General features: G+C 39.3%; 1 protein-coding gene across 5 annotated transcripts; it reads right to left on the reverse strand.

Annotated features, from left to right (window-relative positions):
• Positions 1-59: 59 nt before the first annotated feature.
• Positions 60-14,643, reverse strand: pbrm1l (polybromo 1, like). Of its 5 annotated transcripts, XM_085353348.1 has the most exons (30): positions 14,566-14,643; positions 14,097-14,273; positions 13,858-13,955; positions 12,265-12,412; positions 11,950-12,096; positions 11,571-11,687; positions 11,294-11,362; positions 11,099-11,197; positions 10,935-11,020; positions 10,710-10,801; positions 10,407-10,623; positions 10,158-10,299; positions 9,911-9,996; positions 9,496-9,775; positions 9,288-9,393; positions 8,049-8,688; positions 7,389-7,603; positions 7,114-7,299; positions 6,803-6,960; positions 6,485-6,721; positions 5,696-5,841; positions 5,412-5,569; positions 4,909-5,092; positions 4,177-4,384; positions 3,887-4,085; positions 3,634-3,789; positions 2,714-2,875; positions 2,299-2,363; positions 1,789-2,002; positions 60-451 (listed from the first exon to the last, which is right to left on the reverse strand). In XM_085353348.1, the coding sequence occupies exons 2-30, from the start codon at positions 14,238-14,240 to the stop codon at positions 288-290; spliced, it is 4,923 nt and encodes a 1,640-aa protein (XP_085209474.1). In that variant the 5' UTR covers positions 14,241-14,273; positions 14,566-14,643; the 3' UTR covers positions 60-287. The 5 variants fall into 5 exon arrangements, with proteins under 5 accessions (XP_085209474.1, XP_085209472.1, XP_085209473.1 ...); XM_085353346.1 differs by lacking the exon at positions 2,714-2,875 and having other exon boundaries at positions 7,114-7,296; XM_085353347.1 differs by lacking the exon at positions 2,714-2,875 and having other exon boundaries at positions 3,718-3,789.
• Positions 14,644-16,506: the final 1,863 nt, after the last annotated feature.

The raw sequence follows: 16,506 nt of genomic DNA on the forward strand, positions 1-16,506 counted from the left end.
ATTTAAAAAAAAACAAACAAACACCATCAACAAAAAGAGGACACAGTCTATTTGGGGTATTGACAAATTTATTTGCACCAATAAGCCAAAAATCACAGGTTTAGCAGAACTATTCATCCAAATGGTATAAAAAAAAATGAAATGCAGCACACAATTAACTGTTAGCTAATAAATATAAAATTGCTCATGATTCACTATAAAATATTACTTCTAGGGTCTACAAGCTAAACTCTGTGACTTGAGGATAAGAGCAGTGACTGAGCAGAGCGGTCTGTAAGTTCAACAGGTTACAGGTTGTGAGCCTGACAGATGTTCAGAGAGTCTCTTAACATCAGGTCACGCAGACGCCACAGTGCATCCACCATGGTGGTGTGGGCTCCTTTGCTCTTCAGCCAGTGAGCTGGCAGCCGACTCTCTTGTTCTTTGGTCAGGTGAGAATCTCGCCTTTGCGCTGTTAATGGAAACGCATATTTCTCCTTAAGTGTGATTATTCAAAAGGCAAATAATGTTCACTATTGCCTTTGAAAGCAAACAAAAACAAAGATATGCACACACTCAAACTGGTAAACATGCTGGGAAATGACAATTTGGGCTTAATGCAAAAATTAAGGCAACACAGTCAACATTTTAGAAATATATTCCTATCATGTAAGGCCAGCATCACATATGGGGGGGAAAAAGTATTGTGTAAGCTCCTGCTTGAATGCCTCAGAGCTAATTAGGCTGATTAGAAGGAGGTCAGCAACATGACTGGCTCTAAAATAAGCTCCCCATAGAGGTCAAATCTTTGAAAGGTGGAACAATTCATAATATCATCAATGTAAAATGTAAAAAAAAAAAAAAAGGATTTGTGGATTTCATCATCTACAGTGCATCAGAAGCTATCATTTAGCTATTTCCCCTAAATGTACCCATGAAAGGGTTGATACTGGTAGCATGTAATCATTTACAATTACTGATAAGCAGAAATATCACTTATCAGTAAATAGCACTGGGGAGTAGCTGATTTTTTTTTCTTGGTTGAAAGAACTTTATAAAAGTTATACTATAGTAAAAATATGAATAGGTTAAACATACAATACAAAATGAAAGCATTTGTATGAGAGTATTAACATATTAAAAGTGTGCCATTTAAGTGTGTTGGTCAATAAGACAGGAAAAAAAACTGCTCGGTTAATTAAATGTTGCCCATTTGAACCCATATGAAGGAAAGCTGGCAGCAATGTAGGACTGAGAGAAGTTACCATACTTATAATCACAACTCTTCTCATTAAGACATGACTGAGTCTGATAATTATAATTGAACTTTTAATTTGAATATTGTTTTTACTGCGTGTCTTTCCCCACTCTCTCTCCCCTCTTGATTTCATACATGTTGACCTCTAATCAGGAACCTAACCTAAGTTACCATGGCGCTCTACCCCGGTAGGAGGTGATCCACCTTCGTTGCACTGAAAACCCAGTGTCAACCCTCAAGTTTCTCAGACAAGCCGAAATCCTGCTTTGTATTACAGGAATCTGGTCCTCTCAGTTTTCCAACCTCTTACAGAGGGGTGTTATTATGTTGCTTTAATTTTTGTGACAATGACTTAGACATAATTTTAACATAAGAAAAAAAAAACTTCAGAGCAAAATGCAGTCTTTACAGTTGTTGCAATAACTCTTCAGAGCTTAAAAATACAAAAATGTTTAAAAAAAAAAAAAAAAAAAAAAAGACAAAGCAACTGAAAAAAAAAAAAGCAGTGATGGAGAGTTTTCTAGAAATAAAAGTAAAAACAAAGAACCTACCTTTGAGTGCTTGGTCCCACTTGCTAACAGTGCTGGAGTCTGAATTTAAGCCCTCTATGTACTTCAGGTAGGCCTCTGAGTGAAGCACTCTCTGAGTCTTTGGTGGTGGAGCCACAAACATGGGAGTGGTGGGCTGCAAATGTGAGGGTTGGCCTAACTGTCCTTGTCCAGGGTAGGGTGGAGGAGCATGCTGTCCTGGGCTAAACATCCCAGGCTAAGGTCACACAATGACAACATTTTGTTAGTATGTAGATGATACATAGAATGCATAATTTAAATTATCATTATGATTATCATTATTTGCAAACACAAAAAAAAAAAAAAAAAAAAAAAAAAAAAAAATAGGCCTATATATACACTTGCTAGTAAAACTGAAGCAGGTGATGTCTGATTATGCAGGAAACAAAACAAAATCCATATTTTCTTGAACAGTTAAAAACACCAATATAAACTATATAGAAATATGAAATAACACCTATACAGCCAGGGTTTTTCTGCACTCAGGCTCACCTGCTGAATAAAGTTTCCTTGTGCAGGACTTCCCGCCATGCCATTCATACCAGTGCCCATCATCCCTGTTGTAAATGAAAATATTTAGCTTGTGTGCATTTTGTAACTGTGGTAAACTCTTGTTTTTGTTCATTTTATGTTAAGCTTTATAATGACTCATGGAAATGTTAGTTTTTTTAACTACCAGTTGAACGTTAGTGGTTTGGTATCAGTTTTGCATGCATTCCATGTGTGAATTTCATATATTTGTTTGTATATTTTAAGTGTGAAATGTGAGAGCACTTTAGAAGAGACTGCTTTGACTGCTCAGTGTGTAGATCAGGCTTTGCAGCCTGTGGACCAGGTAAACCCCCTCCAGCAGGAGAGACACGACTGGATGTGACTGAGCAGGTGCGGCTAGGACAGTGGCCCTTACCCTGATGAGGCATGCCAGGGTACCCGGGCATACCTTGCTGGAGATGGTGAGGAGGCAGGTGAGGACCCCCTGTAGGGTGAGGTGGCATTGGGGCCACACTCAGCAAACCCTCATGGGGGCCCTGCATTGGCATGTAAGGTGGACCGTAAGCTCCCATCATGCCTTTGGGAAAAGTGTGAGGAGAGGACAACATATCCATGCATAAGTGACATGCAGCTGACACCAAAATAACATGCACTACTACTGCACACAGTGGCCCCTTTCACACAAGTACCTTAAACCACAAGGGCTGTTAATTTAAAAGTTTTCGCATGTCTGCAGACTTTCTACCATTCATGCAACTACATTTTTTCCTCATTTGTGAGCTCCGAACGGCAAAGATGACCGTATGGGAGATAAAATTCCACCACTGTGTGAAATGTTGTTGTTAGCATGGGAATTCCTGAGATAAGATCACAGTGACCTTAGACCACTGAAATCTAGTCAGCTCATTCTTGCACTGATTACATTTCCAAAAAAAGAAATGTTGGCCTCCAGCCACACATGGTCATCGGCAAAGATAAATAGACACAGTTGATGGTTGATATTGAAGGTTTCGTGTGAAAGGGGCAGACAATACATATGGGTTTGAGAATGTTAGCAAAACAAGCATGAATGGGAAATGAAATATTAACAAAAGGCATTCATAGTTAAAAAAAATAATATTCATGCAATTCACGTCATGCAATATAAAATATGAAGGTTGATGACAAAACTACAAACAAATAGCAGCAAATAAAGAGGAAAAACTGCAATAACAACATCGTTTTGAGATAAACTTCTTTTCAAGTGTTAGAAAATTACAGGATTACTGTCTTTAATTCAGTCCAGCCTCATTTTTCCTGCTGTCAAACACTCGTGCTGTCTCTGAGAGGGGTTACCTGACACAGGTGTCATGGTCTGGTTTATCATTCCCATAGTGCTAGGCGAAGGTACCACCCCCATCAGTGCCCCTACAGGGGTACCTGCTCTTGGGGAAGCTTGCTTCTGAGGTGGCCTCTCACGCTCTTGCTGTTCCACTATTTTGGCTGCACGCTCTGAAACATCCAAAGATGTGATTTTATTTTTTTTTGGTTTTGCTAGCACAAGTTCAAATAGATTCATATTTGTATTCATTTAATTATTTTATCTGACCTTCATACTCTGCCTTCTTGGAAGCTTCGAGGTTCCTCCACTCGGTGCCTACCAGTCGACTCAGCTCCCCGAAGGAAAAGTCTGGGTGACGAGCTTTTATCACTGCTCTCATTTCACTGCTGAAGAGGATATAACCACTCATGTTGATCTTTCTCTTGGCCCCTTCCTTCTTTGACAAGCCTTTAACCTTAGGAGTGGTCTAAATGGAAAAGCAAAGACACAAGTTTATATATATAAAAAAAAACATCAACATTTTCAAACAAGGAACAGATGGTTTAAAAAAATTAGACCTGCGAGGGTGTGTATGGCATGACATCCATGTCGTTTGTAAGTGGGGTTTGCATCTGAGGCAAAGAAGGTGTCTCTGGAGCTTCCTCATCCTCATCCATGTCTTCCATGTCATCATCTGCATCCTCCATATCTGCCAGTTTAACCTCAAGCTCATCTATCTTCTTGTCCAAAATTGGTGATGCTTCCTTCTGTGGCACTATTAATTTTCTACATGGAATAAAATAAGCAGACATCATAGCACCTCAGTGCTAATCGTTAAATTTAAATCAGAATCATAGAGAGCATAAAAGATGGCTGTGGCTTCAGGTCTGAAAAGAGAAGCCCATGTGCCTCAAAGCTAACGTTCTACTCAATTCCCAGCAGGGGGCAACTTCACCAGTGCAGTTTCAGGTCATCCTGAGTAAAACATAAAGTCCATTATGATCGTTATTCGTGTCAGAAACGAGAATCAGCCAATGAGATCAGACCGCCCCTCACTCATCAGCTCCAGTTTTACAAGAACAGCTTTACTGAATGGGGCAAAATAGAGTAAGTTCAATCCCCACACAGTGCTCAGAGGTTTGGTTAGTTTTAAAGTTGATCCAAAAGGTTGGACTGTTTTCTAAATATAGGTGTAGTCAGTTAATTTCAATATCAAGCACAAAAAAAAGCTTATTGGCAACTTCCTGTTGGCTACATCCATCCTTTATACCATCTATGATCCTAATAAGTGCTCTGTTTAACCAACAGACCTGAAGTAGAAGATCTCATCCTCGACCACTTTGGAAGAGTACGAGAAGCGTTTCAGACCCTTGAACTTTTTCATCATCTTCTCACTCTCAATGTAACGGCTCTCGCACAGCAGTACATCGTCTTCTGAAAGCTCGGTGGGTCTGCATGACAGGTAGTCCTTAAAGGAAGACACTACACATTTGCCTGGAGAGCAGACAGGCAGAATAAAAGATTAGAAAAGACTGCTGATGAAAAACTTGTTCTGAGGTGACTCAAATGTTTAAAATTATAGCTTTAATGTTCATTTAAACATTAATACACGAAATGGCCTTCTGGGAAATGCACTTTTGTCTGTCTTATCTAAACCTATTTCTCAAGTCTATGAGGTTGCCATTTAACCAATTTGTTTTCTGCTAGAAAAACAAAATTATTTTTTTCTTTAGTGCACAATTCATTTAAATGCATTACACGAGGAGTAAATGAGCTGACTCAAGAAATCTTTGGTAAGTTTTCAAAATCATACCTATGACACAAGTCATGGGCAGCGTCTCCTCCAAATGACTCAGAAACACCTCCCTCTTGTAAAACATCTTCGTGGGCTCGTGCTCCGTTTCCTCAGGGTGAATGAAGATGGGTCCAAAGAAGAATGTAGTTCCATTCTGTAGCCACAGCTTCTCTATCCTATAGCCCAGCACAGGAAGTCATGTTACTAACAGCTAATAACTCCATCTTATCTAAACACCCCCAATCAACACATAAGGCCCTATTTCAAAAGGTGTCAATGTAGCATAATATATGTCAACCAACCTGGCAACCCTAGGTTTTGATAATCCATGAGACTGAATGTAAACACAGTCTCCCACTTTAAACCACATGTTTTTGTAGCATAACTGTTCATAGTACTGGCAGCCGGGCTCAGCTCCACTCATCTCCGTAGGGACATCCTCTCTCTCCTAAACGAACACAGACAGAGGATTCAGGTGTTTATTATATGGAAAACAATCAACAGGCTCCTTATCAGTGTGCTAATAGTTTATGAGTTCATGCTTTCAAATTAACGCCAACTGTTTCGTTTTTTTGGAGTAGTGAACATAGGGCGGGGCGGGTAAAGCTGGGCTGGCTTCCTCCGAGGACTAAGTTTTTATATCTATTATCCGTTATTATTATTATATATAATAATAACGGATTGCATTTATATAGTGCCTTTCGAGACCCTCAAAGCACTTAACAATTCCACTATTCATTCACTCTCACATTCACACAATGGTGGAGGGAAGCTACAGTTGTAGCCACAGCTGCCTTGGAGCAGACTGACAGAAGCAAGGCTGCCATATCGCTCCATCGGCCATCGGTGTCTTGCCCAAGGACACAACGACCAAGATAGACAGAGCTGGGGATCGAACCGGCAACCTTCTGGTTACAAGATGAGCTTCCCAACCCCCTGAACCACGGTCACCCTGATAAATATATCTATATAGATATATTTGAAATATATCTATATAGATATATCTATAGATATATATCTCTATAGATATATATTCTTCTAAAAGCAACATTATATATGTTCAAAGCCTAGAATATACAATCTCACCTTACCTTCTCTACAAAGCCATTGACTGTATATGCCACCGGTTTTTCCTGGTCAGGCTTCACAAACATTGAGGCTACACGAACAACAGGAAGAGGCGCCTCCCGAGGGACTAATTTAAAGGAACTCTCCGGCATGGCCCAAATCTTGATCTTTTTGAAAAACTTGTTCCTGGCAGTGTAGCGGGATTCACACACATAAACGTCCTCAGGTCTGAAGCCCTCGGGTTGCATTCTGAAATAATCCTACAGAAAGATTCGTAATTAGACAATGGACTTTTGGCGGCTTAAATTAAACCATTTTCAATATGTGGTTCACTTTCTCACCTTCACAAAAATGACCACACATTTGCCCAAAACCTTACTGATGGACACTTTGTTGTAGTAGTCACTCTTGAAGACTTCTTTTTCCAGAAACTTGCGTGTGGCCAAGTGAAAGGTTTCACTGGGTCTGTAGAACCAGCAGCCATAGAGCCACTTCTCACCTGCATATATAAAACACAATCTATTTTTAGCAAAATATACTGACTAAATGGAAACAAAATCAAGATGTTGAATCAGCTAACTTGCAGAAACAGAAGTATTTAAAATCATGATGTAATTCTATAATTCTTCCTATAATTTTCAAGTTAGGCTACCTGCTTCATCCTCCCAAAGACGTTCTATACAGACAATGTGGGGCTGGAGGTTTGGTTCTGACGGCTCCACATAGACGAAGTCCCCCACGTGGTAGGTACAGTTTTCAAATCTGCAGTCTTGACTGTACACATGCTCTGGCTTTGACTGCCACGCCTCTCCCGCCAGGTCCTCGGGCTTCTCGTCTTCTTAAGGTGAGAAACATGTCATGATTCAATGCCACAACCACATTTAATATTCTTCACACCTCCTGCATGTCTTCTATAAGTTTACACACCTTGGTTTTCATCCTCATCCTTCTTTTGTTTGTCCTCTTCAATCTCTTTGGGAATTTTCTCCCTCTTTTCCTGGTCTACGTCACTGTGGAGGTGTTTTAACGTGTAGTTGAGTGCAACGGACAGTAAAATCTCGCCATTCTTGCACAGCTCATCCCTGATTTTGATGAAAAACTGTTGTAGCTCCACTGCATCCTCAAATATCTCAGAGTCAGTCCTGTCAACATGAAAAACATTCATCATAAGAAAACACTGGCACACATTTGAGTTGTATCACCTAGTGTAGCAAAGCAAGTAAAAACAGGACTCATTTATTAGGAAGAGCCACATATTTAACAATAAACATTGATTTGCTTACAATAAAATTGATTACATTTAATGCATATACATTTTTTTTATTTCTCCTGAAGAGCAGCACACAAACAAAATGTTTGATCTTTACAAAATGGAAAATATAACAAAGGCAATGTTTCAAGGTAAAAATGTTCTAACCACTTAGCATTGTCAGACATTTATTTATGTTGTGAACACCCATTTTCATTTGCCATTTCTCTGGTTTTTGAAGCCTTGGTGAACCGCTCAAAGCAAATGCACTTTACTTTAATGGATAAACAATTAAAGAAAAAATAATAATACACCAAGCTCATAATAATTTCCCATACCTGTGTAACCTTCTTGCCTTCTCTAGCACTTCAAACGTGTGTTCCTGGAAGACATCGAGTCTCCTGTAGCGACCGCGCTCCACATTCATTCTGATGACATCAAAATTAAGCGGCGGCTTTTCAGGGGCAGCTGGATCAACAGCAGGAATCTCAGCCAGTGAGTCACTATAGCAGCGACCCTCTTCATCCTGGTGACCCATCACGGATACAAACAGGTTCCTGATCAGTTCTCGCACCAGAAGACCCACAGCTGGAGGGCCAAACTCCTCCCCTCCCTCTTGCTGTTTCCGTGTCTCCAACAACACTCGGTGCAACACTAAAGCATCCCGATAAATCAGAGACTCAGGCTCGTTGTATATGCAGGCATTATTGAACATCAAAGCAAAGTCCTCCACCAGGGCGTCGACATCTTGGTAACGGCCTGCAGCCATGTGGCTTCGCACACGTTCCATGTCGATTGGTCTCTTGATTGTAGCGTAGTAGTCAGGCAACTCGGCACGAGAGGGTAGACGGAGGAAGATTGTGCTTAGGCGCCGACCTCGGCGGTCAGTGAAGTTTCGCACAGCATCATACAGCTCATTTAACCTCTGCTGAAGAGGGGTGAGGTATTTGGACTTCTTTGGAGAAACACCACTCTTTCCTTATCATAAAAAATGTATGTTAGTTTTAAAAAGCTTTTAAAAGAAGAAAAAAAAAAAGTGAAACAGAAGCTAAAAAGAGCCAGAAAACAAAAGAGCAATACAGCTCAAACTGTCCGAAATACTTAAAAATGCCTTTCTTGTTCTTTTTTTTTAAGTTGATTTTTGAACATTTTTGCGCTATTAGATAGTCACAGCAGATACAGACAAGATGCAGGAGAATAATATGCAGCTACGGTCCGACTGGCTGGGAAATGAAACAACTCGTTACTAATGGCATTTGTTCACATACTGTGCAAGTCCAACCACTAAGCCATGTAACTTTCCAGCCAGCCCTGATTTCCACAGCTGCTGTTTTAAGCGAGACAGGCAGCGCTTTGGCTGATAATAATTTAAGAGGAACAACTATATAGTAGGTTACACCCCCCCCCCAAAAAAGTGCAAAGAAGTAGTTCAACAAATTAATTAATTTTTGAAAATTAAAGACTAACCAATTAGTGAAAAACGGGTCAAGGACACACAGACCTCAGTGTTATTACATGGTAATATTTTACAAGTGCAGAAGTATTTTCAACCAACATGCACAAGCATTCCCACTTACTTAGTTTCAGTTTGGGAGATCCCACATCCTCCTCCTCAGGTGGAGGACCCATCTCCTTGCGCTTATCTTTCAGTATCTTTTCCAAAATGTCAGCATCATTATATACCTACATAAACCAGAAATTGGGGAGTCAGAAGACTTAAAATCGTTATAAATTTGACTATAAGAAAAATTTAAGTTTTATCACAGAAGGAGTCAAAGTCCCAACCTGAGATCCCTCTTCGTTGTAATGCCGGGCATTGCGGAACATTAGCTTCATGTCTTCCATCAGAGCTTCCTCTGTGGCATAGCGCTCATTGCGAATGTTATGTTCAATTGTTTTCAGGTCCATCGGTTCAAGGATGACGTTATAGTAGTCAGGGTAATCCTTCTTGGATGGTTTAACCATAAAGAGATCACACAGACGTCGATTTGTGCCTGCCTCCCTGGCCTCGGTCACGGCAGCATAAAAGGCTTTCATTCGGTTCTTTTTCACATTTTTTTTGTGGCTGGACAAAAATTAAAAATAGATAAAAGTATGACAACACTGAGACATTGAGAAAACATAAACAAATTATAAACAACGTTTGCAATTTTAATACTTTATATTTCAAAAGCATTAGTATCAATAGAAATAATAATACCTTTTTCTCTTAACGCTCCCTGCATCAGAAGACAGAATGCTGTCCCCATCTTCGTCATCTCTCCTTAGAAGTTCCCTCTTTTTTGCCTACACAGAACAGGCAGATGGGTACATTGCCTTGCCTATTATTATCCATTATCTACAGTCTGCTTCAAATATTGTGCTTTTATAATGTGCTCTTTGACTTTTAAATGTACAGGTAAAACTGTTTTAAGCACAACCTGACAGAATGATTGACAAGGTGCTACCTGCATGATCTGCTGAAGCCTGAAAGCCCGTTTATAGATGCTTGAGTTAGGCATGTTGTAGCGCTTTGCATTCTCAAACATCAGATTGAGGTCAGCCTCAATTTGTTCCACGCTTTCATACTCGCCATTCTTCATCTTTGCCCTAAGAAGGAGAAAGAAAAAACTTTTTTAAACTCCCCCCAGGAATGTAATTTGGTGGGAAAAGGGTTCATTTTTAAATACCATATGGTATGAATATCTGGTTCTTGCCTGATTTGCTGGAGAGAAGTGGGTTGTTTTATCTGCTGATAATAGTCAGGGTATTCCCTGCGAGAGGGCAGCTGCTGAAAGGGTTCAGAGAACATCTGGCCCTGGTTATTTCTGGCACCCCTCACAGCTTCGTACAGTTGGAAGATTGGGTTGCTCATCTCCATACTTGAACTCTGACTCTCAGCTTCTGACTCTCCCTCATCATAGCATACAGAACCTGCAAACATCGACAACACAAAGTGTTACTTTTTTCTGCACAGCCACAAAGTAAATTTGTCTGCTACATGAACTGATAAGAATTACCTGAGAGCACAGGATCGTCCTCACTCTCAGAGCCATACTGTAGAGCTACGCTGACACCAGAAATTCGATCTCCCTGACCAGACCTGCGATTTCTAAATAGTAACACAAGATACACAATTCACCATATATATCTTAAAGGTATGAGATTTTTCTGTTGGTATAACAAGCATATTTAATTTGACACAAAGACAACGCTAAGAGCAATGTTATACTGTTGTTTAATACCTGATACGAAGACTAGATTTAGTAGGTTCTGCGTGCTCAAGCTCTGTCTTACGTTGGATGAAGACTTTCTTTATGGTGTTGGCGTCCTATAGAATAAAAGAGCAATTGTTAATATTCAGAGTATTAAAACTCATAAAGAAGAAAACTGAGAAAAGGACTTTTACCTTAAAAACCTGAGATCCTGGCTCATTGTAAGTTTTAGCATTTTTGGTCATCAGTTCAACATCCTTGGCCATAGCATTGACATTTTTATAGTATCCAATCTATGCAAATTAAATTACATTTTGATGGTTAGAAATGCAACACACTGAAGCTGTAAAATTAACAAATGGTTAAAGGTCAGGAAGCAAAATGACTACCTGTATTCTTTGAGCGATTGTTCTCAGATCTATCGGCTCCTTTATAATGGCATAGTAGTCTGGGTAATGCTAAAAAAGAAAGAACAATTCTATAACGGACTGGAGTTGGTACACAAAACCACAAACACAGGAAAACAACTGGACTTTACACTCCTAAAGTGGCTTGAATAAAAAAAACCTATATGTAAGAAAATCGCAAAGTGAAGCTTTGTTCAACCTGTCTTATATTATTATGCTTTGTGTGAAGAACAGTTAATCAATTTCAAGTGCAACTTACCACTTTGGAAGGCAATTTCTGGAACAGTTCACTGACCAGACGCCCTGAGGGATCAGCATGTGAGACTATAGCCTCCAAAAGTTGCTCCAGCACTTCCTTCAAACTTCCAGCTGAAGTCTAAAAGACAAATATGTATAAATAAGTTCTGACCCCACACAGTGGTGCTATTTCTTCATAATACAAAGGCAATATCCTGAAACAGATTTTAATATTTTTAAATTCAATAAAGAAATATGAACCCTTTCTTATTATTGAGCTAATAATAATTGACAAAACAAATTTCCCACGTGTGGGACTAATAAAGGTTATCTTATCTTATCTTAATAACTGGCAATCATACACACAGGGCAACTCAGTCTTACATGTAATGAGGACTTACCTCCTCTTCAGTTGCCATTCCTGGGTTATCCATATCATCACCATCTTCATCATCCTCATCTCTGTCTCCAGGTTGCACAAACTCATTCCTTGTTTGAAAATACACTTCCCAAAGCTTGCATGCAGCTTGATACTCCTCACTGTCCCTCTGAATCATTAAACATGAGGCAAAATAAACAATCACATAAGGTTTACATTAGGAGATGCATACCTAAGTAAAAGCTTATATAATGAAGCTGAAGTAATAGTGTATTTATTATAACCTTAGAGGCTACCTGTAGGAAAAAAGAAAGCACTGTCGTTCTCCAAAACCTACCTTGTAGAATGATCTGGCATTGTTGAACAGGAGCTGAAAATCTGCAGTAAGCTGCTCAATATCATTATAATCCTCAGACTTCAGTTTATACTGAATCTTCGTCATATCAATTGGCTGGGACACCACTTCATAATAATCAGGCTGATTCCTGAAAAAGAAAAAAAACAGGCTAATTGAAACACTTTCACATTATCCAACATTATTGAGTATGTTCAATAAACATTATTCATTCATTTTACAAAAGTGTGAAAACATTTCTTTTTTTTCCTGCATATTTGTCACATTAACACATTTCACATCAATTTAATTTTAAAAATAGGCATAATAACATAAAATAAATATATAATAATCAGAGTAAATACAAAATTCAGTTTTTACATGAAAATGTCATTTATTAGGGGAAAAAAACTGTCCAAACCCATCTCTGGCCCTGTGTGTGAATCAAGAAATTATGGGGAGAAATTTGGCTCAAAAGGGTTGCAAATGCCAATCAAATAATCCACAAGCATAACTAATTCTTGCAAATGTGCACAACGAGTACAATGATCAGTATTTATTCAGGTTTGAATGTATGAATGTGTATAATTGTTTTACATGTGGTCAGAGTGCTTTGTATTTGTGTGTGGATTAAAACACATGTTTGTGAGTCCTCAAACGTTACACACAAATCATTGTACACATTTGTAAATCTTAGTTTATGCTTGTGGATCATATTTTAGGCACTTTTGAGGTAAATTTCTCTCCATAAGTAGTCAATCAAACTGAACCAAATTGAGTAGGAAAAGATGTCAAAAACCAACATTTCATGCCACAAACTAAACAAACAGATGAAAAACAAAGTCATTGACATCTATCAGTCTGAAAAGAGTTACAAAAGCATTTCTAAGGTTTTGATAATCTAGCAAACAACAGTGAGAGTCATTATCCACAAATGGCAGAAACTTGGAAGAGCATTGAACCTTCCCCGGAGTTGCTGGCCTACCAATATTACTTAGAGAAACAACTCGTCCAGGAAGTCACAAGTTCATGATGACTTCATGATTCAACAATAAAAAAGAGACTACAAAAATGGGAGAATTCCAAGCTGGAAACCATTGCTGTATAAAAAGAACATAAAGGCTCACATTTACCAAAAAACATCTTGACAATCCCCGAGACGTTTGGGAACACTTGATTGCGTTTCCCACAGCTTGCAGCTAACCGTTGCTGCCAAGGGTGGCACAACCAGGTTTTAATTTTTTTTTTTACAATATTAAAAGTTTAATTCGTGTTTTAACAAAGGGTGACCAGTTATTTTTTTCTAACCTTCTTCCCCATAATAAATGAAATCTTCATTTTTTTATTTACTCAGGCTTTCTTTACCTAATATTAAATATCAAACAATGTAATTGTGACAGATATTTAAAAAGAATAAAACAACAAAGGGGTAAATACTTTTTTCATAGCAACGTCCATTATTCCATATATTCAGTACACATTTTGTGTGTTTGTCTTTTGCAGCTTCTAAACATTACTATGTAGGGAAGCTTTAGCTTTTCTGCAAAGATTACCGTAACTCCTCTTCAGTATTGTAATATCAAACAGATACAGTACCTCCTCTTTGGCACCCTTTGGAAGACTTCACTAAGCTGCCTCCCTTGATCATCCTTGTAGTCTCTGATAGTGTTGAACAATTCATGGCATACAGCAATCTAAGAGGGGGTGGGAAAGCATTTAAAACTCCAATATACTTTTACTATGGTTTCAAAGGCACGTACAGATCACATCGGCCTTGCTAAAGTCAGGTCATGTAAAATATACACACACACACACACACACACAGGCGCATTTACCGTATCCACAGGAGGGACATTGGAGACTCTTTTTCTTTTTCTGCCACTTCCAGGAGTAGAGGAAGAGACATCATCGAGGTCTCCCCCTCCGCTCACACTGCTGGAGGGAGAAGTAGCTCGTCTCCGCTTGGAGCTCGCTGACATCGCTGGCTGGTTAAACAACAGGCTAGCCCACGGCTACAAAAACAGAGAAAGAAATAATAACGCCACTGTAAATTTATTTTCAATCAACTTAGTATAAAGAGGACAGTCGGTTTTTTATTCATTTATAAAGTCTAAAATGGAAAGTAGTACTTAATCAGATAACGTTAGCGTCGCTTGGATGTATGAAACAAAGCAAACAAACGAGCGGCAGTTAGCATGCTACTGCAACACGAGTAAATTAAAAACGATAAAGTTCTCCCCCAATAAAATACGCGCAAGCTGGGGGGAAATAACAAATAATTTAAATTTCAAAAACAAGTCTTACCAAAATCTCAGAAAAGTTAGCCGTAATTCCCTGAGCAAAAATGTTTAGCGGCTAACCGGCTAGCCAGTGTTGTTTGAAAACTCCTGCCCGGATGTTGAGGTTGTGTTTGGAAGGCAGAGGCAAAAGTGCCAACCGAGGCAGTGCTGACCCCTAGAGTCCAGCTGTAATACTGCACCGTGTACTATATTCAACGAACATTTTTACACGAATATGATTCATTGATTGACTGATTTCTAGTTCACGCCGATTTAAATCACAAGCCATACATTTATATGAATCAACACTGAAATACTAAAAGAAATTTCATATGGATCAAGTGGTTTTTCATAGTGGAGCTTCTGGAAGCATTACATAACAAGAAGCACATTCATGGGAAACAAATAACATTTAAAACAATCACAGAATTTATATTAAAAAAAATTGAATAAGAAATCACAATTGACCCAGGTGGGGGGTACACCCAGGACAGGTCACCAGTCTTTCACGGAGACAGACAACCATTTACACTTAGAATCATAAATTAACCTAACTCATGTCTTTGGACCGTGGGAGAAAGCCAGAGTACCCAGAAGCAACCCACGCAAACAGGCCCCAGCCAGTTAGGGATTCGAACTCAGTACTTTCTTGGTGTCAGGCAACAATGGTATCCACACCACTTCTTTGTGTTTTGACCTAAAGATTTGGTCAGGTTGAACCTTTTTCATGACTTTTTTTTTTGGGGGGGGGGGTCAGAGACTGCAAACCCACCCAGTTGTGTTTCATCACAAACTTGGCAACCAAAAAAATTAAAGAAGATTAAAGAAATGCACAGAAATAAAACCAGGCAATGTGGTGATTTATGTGGAGAGGACACCTCCACTCCAATCAAAGTCACCTGAATCACCAGAGTACAAACATCATAACATGGAGTGGTAATGAGAACTAATATCTCAGAAGTCCCAAGCCCAAGAACCAGTGGACACAATGCATTCTGAGCTAGAACCATTGAGCAGAGTCTTCACCCTGTATGTTGTCCCTGTATTTTAACAAACATATGACATCAACTACAGAGGGATCAAGTTGATGAGCCATACTGTGGAGACAGAAGGGAAAGAGTTGTTAAAGCTAGGTTAGGAAGAGAGGTGATGATCAGCATGCATATATATATATATATATATATATATATGCTTGCTTATATGCTTCATGCTAAGAAAGAGCAATCCAATGTTTGCTTTGAGAGTGTTGATACAGAAGAATAGAGAACGTCAGAGGAGAGTCTTGATAGGTGGAGGTATCCTCTGGTGAGAAGAAGAATGAAAATCCATAGAAGAAAAACAGAAAATGTGTGTGAATAAGAAGGAGACAGGCTTAACAGTAAAGCTGTAAAAAGCAGATGTAGCGAAGGTAGATCATTTAAATACATGGGGAGAATGATCCAAAGCAAAGGGCAGTCCACAAGAGAGGTGAAGAAGAGAGTGCAAGTAGGTTGGAGTAGGTGAAGACAAGTCTCAGGGGTGATCTGTGACTGAAGGATAGCAACAAGAGTGAAAAGAAAGGTTTATATGTTTGATTGCAAAACCTGCTATGATGTTTGGTTTGGAGATGGTGGGATGTGAAAGAGCTAAAGATGCTAAGATTTTCATTAGGAGTGACCAGAGTGGACAAGCTTAAATATGAGAACACCAGAGGGACAGCTCGGGTTCAGACAAAGTTAGGGAGGGAAGGCTGAGATGTTTGGACATGTGCAGGGAAGGGAGAATGGATTTATGGGGTAAAGGATGTTGAAGATGGAGCTGCCAGATTCATGGATGTAGTGAAGGAGGACATGAAGAGGGCTGGTGTGACAGAGGAGGATGCGGGGGATACAGTGAGATGGAGTCAGATAATCTGCTGTGGTGAAGAGCTGAAAGAAGAAGCGTAACATATGACAAATCACATCTATGGTTACTGTATCCACAAGAA

Source organism: Diplotaxodon limnothrissa, linkage group LG5 (assembly GCF_057381915.1).
Source record: "Diplotaxodon limnothrissa isolate DT_005_m linkage group LG5, D_limnothrissa_male_GT1.1, whole genome shotgun sequence".
Classification (NCBI taxonomy): Eukaryota; Metazoa; Chordata; class Actinopteri; order Cichliformes; family Cichlidae; genus Diplotaxodon; species Diplotaxodon limnothrissa.

What these genes read in the sequence shown, in the direction of transcription:
- pbrm1l (XM_085353348.1), bottom strand. Translation starts at nt 14,240, where the DNA reads ATGTCAGCGAGCTCCAAGCGGAGACGAGCTACTTCTCCCTCCAGCAGT. An exon ending in AAATCTAGTCTTCGTATCAG is followed by an intron (nt 10,802 to 10,934) that starts GTATTAAACAAC and finishes GTTACTATTTAG; the next exon opens with AAATCGCAGGTCTGGTCAGG. An exon ending in GATGAGATCTTCTACTTCAG is followed by an intron (nt 4,385 to 4,908) that starts GTCTGTTGGTTA and finishes TATTCCATGTAG; the next exon opens with AAAATTAATAGTGCCACAGA.